This window comes from Podarcis vaucheri, assembly GCF_965113315.1.
Source record: "Podarcis vaucheri genome assembly, chromosome: 5".
NCBI lineage: Eukaryota > Metazoa > Chordata > Lepidosauria > Squamata > Lacertidae > Podarcis > Podarcis vaucheri.
The window spans coordinates 41,357,223-41,363,222 of NC_138763.1; the positions used below are offsets into that span (position 1 = coordinate 41,357,223).

The following is a 6,000-nucleotide window of genomic DNA, read 5'->3' on the forward strand; positions in this document are numbered from 1 at the left end:
AAAGGCAAAAAGTGAGCAGAGCAATGAAGATGGCCATCTCTTTATACAGCATACATTCCAGCCACACAAAAGTCAGAGGCACCTTCCACTCCACACCTGGGCAAGCCATTACCCACAGTTCAAGAACACATTACAGCCAAGCAAAGAACTTGAGGCAGGATTGCTGCCGGGCAGGTTAGAGCCTGAGGAAATGTGGGGTGGTGTAGCCTGGGAGAGTCCTGAGGGCCAGATAGAGAGGTTTGGGTGACCACATTTGGTCCCCAGATCTGAGATTCTCCCCCACTTCTTTAACATCAAAATATATATTTTCCTTTAATGACATTGCTATGCTCATGATTTCTCCAGTCCTGCAGGGAGGAGGAGGGATGTGGGAGGTAAGATCTCTCGGATCCTATCCCTCTCCTGTCCAGTTGTGCTTTAAATAAAAATAGGAGCTGAGTCTAAGGCTGAAGTGGAGTGGACAGGATGATTCTGCAGGTAGACCATGTAAGTAATAGCAGTGAACACTTTGAAGAATGGACGTGTCCTCCAGGATGAGGACAGAGAGCCAGGCCTGATAATTGTAAAGGGAACTGTGACTTACACATCTAGAGAAAGAAAGTGTTGAATTGTCTTACAAACTATTGGGGGCGGGGGCTGCTGCAACGCCAGTCATCGGATCTGGGACCATCTGGTTTGGCCTGTAATATATGCACTCATTGCATTTTACTGTATGCTTCTTTGTATGCTTCTCCTCTACAACTGAGTCTCACATGCAACTTTACACCCCTGTTTTAGACCCCCAACACATTCGCAGTGTGCACTGAACATCGTGGGATCCTGTTGCAGGCAAGCAACGACAAGGATATGCATGATTGGCTGTATGCATTTAATCCTCTCCTGGCTGGATCAATAAGGTAACTGAATAGCTTAAAATCCCAAACCCCTCTCGACCAGAGTTCTTCAAACTTGGGGGTCCTGATGTTGTTGAACTGCAGGTCCCGTCATTCCCAAACAGCTTAGCCAGTGGTCAGGGATGATGGGAATTGTAGTCCAACAATAAGAGGATCCAACGTTGAAGAACACCATCTAGAATAAGAACGACATTCAAGGCTTCAGCTGAGAAGTCTGGGTTTGTTTTTTGTCTCTTTGAACATGGGTTGGGATTCTGAAGATTCCTCTACCTTATTTCTTTTCCCTATCCTTTCATTTTTCTTCTTCCTTGGTTTCTCTGACAGGTCCAAACTGTCTAGGCGGAGGACAGCCCAAACCAGAATTTAGCCTAAAGGGCCGCCCATCTCATCAAACCAAGTGAAATAATGGGTGCTGTTTGAGGGTCCCCATTTTAAATTTGGATCTCTTCTGTCATTCATCCCGCCAGATGCCTGCGCCACAGAGCGATCCATCTCAAGTTACAGTTTCATTGGCCAAATTCATTTCTGTTGTAACTTTAGAAGCCTGGTACACCCTGGAATCCTTGTGCACATGTGATCTTCCGCCCATCTCTTTATTGGGTGACCTAGGTGACATATGACCACTAACAAAGCAAGAGTCTTTTCTAAAAAATAAAAATGATTTAATTTTTAAAGCAACTGTTCAATTTAAGGGGAAAAGAATCTGTAAAAGTGTGAACATTATAAAACATGTTACTCAAAGGAGATAAAAGTGATAGGATTGTGTTCAGCTAATTCATAACTTATTGACATTTTACTTGATAGAGCAAGAAAGAGTAGGATGAGATTATATTTATAAAGTATTTATTTCTATTTACTTCACTGAAAAATGTACATTCTGTTTATCATGTGGTGTTGTTTTTTTCCACCTACGCACATACATTATGCTGCATCTCATTTCTGCAGAAAGAAAAGATGTGGAAGTGAGTCGGTGTAGTGATGGGAGAGGGCCCTGTCAGCTATTTTTGTGAGCCTATCTTGGTTTTCTTTCAAATACTGCACTTGCTGCCTAGCAGGTTTCTTCTTCTTTTCAGTCACCTAGCCAATGTTTGTTTTGTTCAACTAAGGGCCGAACGGCATGTTACATGCAGATATGTATAACATTCCCCCAATGTTCTTTATATAATGAAAACTAGCTTCAGGAGACTGTGATTAGAAGTGAAGGAATAGCAGTAAGGCTTGTGGTGAAGCATGTACCGAATTTTTCCCATTGTATTTTTTTCTTCTCAAAACAGCCTCTTCCAGATGCTCATTTTGAGCAAAAGGAATAGCTGGTAGGGAAGGGATTAAACGCCCTCTCCACTAGCATTATTTGTTCCCATGAGCAACCTCCCAAGGTTGCTTTTCATTTAAAGAAACAGTCCACACCCCCTCTCCAATCTATCAGTGGGATGCTACGTGCATCTGCATGTAACATTGAAATTGACCTTCAATCTTAATAGGGATGTTTTGCTGGAGGTGAGTTCATGTTTTCCCAAGAAAGAAATGATGGGAAGGGGGTTTGCTTCACCCTTTCCCCATCGGCCATTATTCATGGCATCGGAGGAACAAGTTGGGCCACTTTATCACCATTCTTGTTGCAGGCAGTGTTCAGTAAGTTCCTGTGACACTCACACAACCACATCCTACACAGCAGTTGAAATAGTAACAGTTGCACTATCTGAGAGAAGAATTGCATTTTCCAAGGTACTTAATAAAAACTCTCACAGTATTTAGGGAACACTTGGGAGAAATACAATATCTGCTCAAGCAGAAGTGCATCTTCAAGGGACAACGCCTGGGCTTCTCAGAATAAGTGAAAAACTACTATATGTTTATTACACTCAAAACTGATTGTCTGGAAATAACCATTATCATTTTCTTTTAAGAGACAAGTAGGTTTGAAATAGATTACTTTACGTAGCAAGACTGATAGGACCCTTGTATAAGATTTGAACAGTGTGTTATAAAAGAGACCTCTTTTCACTCTTGTATCTAGTGATATGTTAAAAGTCTCCTTCAAAAATACACCTGCATCTTCAGCAATTATTTCTGGTAAAACAAATAGTCAATTTTATTTCAAATTTGGGTAAGACAAAGTAAAACAAATAATAGTTTTTTGGCACCAATCAATTAAGCATGACTCATATCTGATTTTAAGAATCTCCTGTTAACTCTTTATATATAGGAACCTATTTTACAGCCCACTCAAATCAATATGTGGTAGTTAATCCCCATGGTTTACATTCCCTTTATGCATAAACAGCAAAATTAAATACCCTTGGTGGCAACTTTGATTCATTTTAACTTCCCAGCCTAAGTCTAAATATTATATAATTAAAATCCATAACTGATTCTCAGTTTCTAATCAGTGGTGATTATTACTCTCTTATCAGTGTCTGATCTAGTAGAAGCCTTTCAACAACAAAATTTGCAGTCAGACAGCAACCAACTAATGAATTTCTCTGAAATGTCCTGAGTGATTGTCATGCTATAAGTTCAAAGCTACCTTGGGCTACGTTGAAGAAATCATCTGTACTTGTTTAAAAAAAGAACAGGACAAGTACAGCCCTGAACATGTTTCTTGGAAGGAAGTCTTTCAGTGTTCAGTGGGGCTTACTCCCAAGTAATTATGCACAGGATTGAAGGCTGTCGTAGAACAAGGAAGTCATATATAGGATCACAACACTTATCTTTCATACAAAAACACAACTTTAAAAATATTTTACTTCATTTATGTCCATATCAAATTGTCAAGAGATTTAATTATGTTAGTGGCAATGGATGAAGCAGTTGTGTCAGTACCTTCCTTGTCCATACAATCAAGAGATGCAAAAATGTATATGTAACCTTGCCTTGTGAATGAAGAAGTAGAGCTTGGAAGAGCTGCATTTTATGGGGAGTGATAGATTGATAAGAGGCATGGCTTAGGTCAGCCAACCTGAAGACCATGTTCCTGACAGTGTGAATATTGGGCTACAGTCTGGTCTTGCTCAAGCGTTCCATGTTTCTGGGGCCAGCAAACCTGCAGACAACATGACTGACTTGAGTTAGGGATCAAAGGCTTGACCCAAAGCCCCTAAAAATGAAAGGCAATGTTTGAATCAGGGCTTAAATGCAATGACACACACACAAAAAAGAATTGTGAACTCAACAAATTGACAATAGCTTAATGGAGATCATCCAGTCTCCAGCTAGCATGCATATCCTAAAAGGATTTGTTTGTTTAGTACTTTGGTTGGAATATTAAACAGAGATCTAATGGTCCATCACAGTGTTATTTAGATAACCCAGCATATCATTATGTTTGGCATATTTTCTGCTGGTTATGGCTTTATCCATTGCCAAAATGTCAAGCCACGTTGATATGGTTATCAACCACTCTTCAGACAATCTGAGAAGAGTCTCCACTGATTTACTGTCATTTTACTTAATTTGAGATGTAAAGATTTTTGAATGATCCTTTTATTAATTGTTTAATTTCAAGTATCATCTAGACCTTTGTTAGGGGGCAAAAAACAGCACTTCTGAATAAAGCATATTTTGGAAAGTCCTGCAGGAAAAGGAATCTATTAAATGAAGCATAAAATACTGACAGGATGGACTTCCATCTCTGCTCTGTTTCACACAACCATATCATTATAATTATCTCAAGGTGGAGGTTGGTGAGAAAAAATAATGTTATACAAGAAAAATAATTTCAGATTATGTCATACTTATCCCATTCCATAGATCGTATATTGGTTAGAGACTGGTCTTCAGTAACTGTAAAAGCCAGTGTTATTTTGTTCACATAAAACTCTTTCCCATTCCAATAAATTATTGGGGAATAAGGAGCTCACCTAAAATATCAAATGCTCTCTGAACTGCCCTTCAGTAGGAGGATAGCAGAGCCCAGTATAAGTAGTCTTATAAATTATCAAGGAGCAACAGGAAAGCAGAGAAACAAGTAAAAGCAGCACAATTAGCTAATAACTGTGGGACTAAGAGGCGATTGCTTATCCATATGGTAACATGCAAAAGTGACAACAAAAGATGTATAACTCTCTAATATGCTCTTACTGTTTCTTTCTGTTGTGTGTTCAATGAACTGTAGGGAGGAACACTATCATTCATGAGCTGTGACTCAATATCAAGATCTTACTGTATAAAAATGAAGGTTGTGGTTAGTTTTTATTTTTTATTAATCTTATTTTGCCTGTGCTTCCATTATCTAGTTTGTCCAAATGAGTTCTTCCTGTGACATCATCTCCAAATGCTGGGAGACCATTTCTCTTGCTTTGTATATATGTGATTGCTGTGGGCACACCCTGTACCACTGTATAAATAACAATACTGAAGTAATCGAGTCTAGTTTTCTTGATGTCTTAAAGCTATTGAGTGTTGGAAATTAGGGTCTTCAACTGTTTGTGTACACTTAAGGCATTGTTCAGTTAAAGAAATAAATGTGGCATTTATGCAAATAGTGGACACTCTGTTCTTGACCTCTGGCTTGTTCTCTTAACCAAATGTTGTATTGTATTGTTTCATCAAAACAAAGCATTCTTTTGGGGGGGAATTTCAATTCAGAAGTAAACAAATATGGAAAGTACTATTTTCCCAGTTTGTGCAAGAGAGCTTTCCTTTAAATATTCTGTGTCTATAATGCTGATGGCCAGTTGGCGTCCATGCCCTACAGGCCACATGCCAGGTGCGAAAGGTGCTCTTCTTATGCACAGAAGACAATTTTATCTTGCCCTAAGCAGCCCCACCCAATTTTATCAAAGGTACACACTTTTTTTAACCTTCAAATTGCTTTCAGAAGTCATGAGAGTGATATTCTACACGTTGGTGTTATTTTAAAGATGTCCAACGATCTCCAACATGGCTTACAACTTATTAACACAACATATGACTCGCCATTCCAAAGCAGTTAAGACAATAATTTATTTTATTTAGAACACTTCCACTGTGTCATTCACCCATGGTCAGCAAATGCACAAGCAGTACAATTATATATTATACAGACCATCTTAAAAGTGGGGGGGGGGGAGAGAAAGAATGATATTATAGTGTTACAAATTGGGGCAAAGTAACTTTAAAACTGGCA

At 39.0% G+C, this 6,000-nt stretch overlaps 1 protein-coding gene across 18 annotated transcripts in view; it reads left to right on the forward strand.

Annotated features, from left to right (window-relative positions):
• Window positions 1-5,374, forward strand: part of KIF1A (kinesin family member 1A) — a 115,167-nt gene extending 109,793 nt beyond the window's left edge. For all 18 annotated transcript variants that reach the window (XM_082221672.1, XM_082221682.1, XM_082221683.1 and 15 more), the window contains 2 exons: window positions 778-896; window positions 1,218-5,374. In XM_082221672.1, the coding sequence (XP_082077798.1) occupies window positions 778-896; window positions 1,218-1,260 (162 nt within the window). In that variant the 3' untranslated portion in view covers window positions 1,261-5,374. The remainder of the gene's footprint in view (window positions 1-777; window positions 897-1,217) is intronic.
• The last annotated feature ends 626 nt before the right edge of the window (window positions 5,375-6,000 follow it).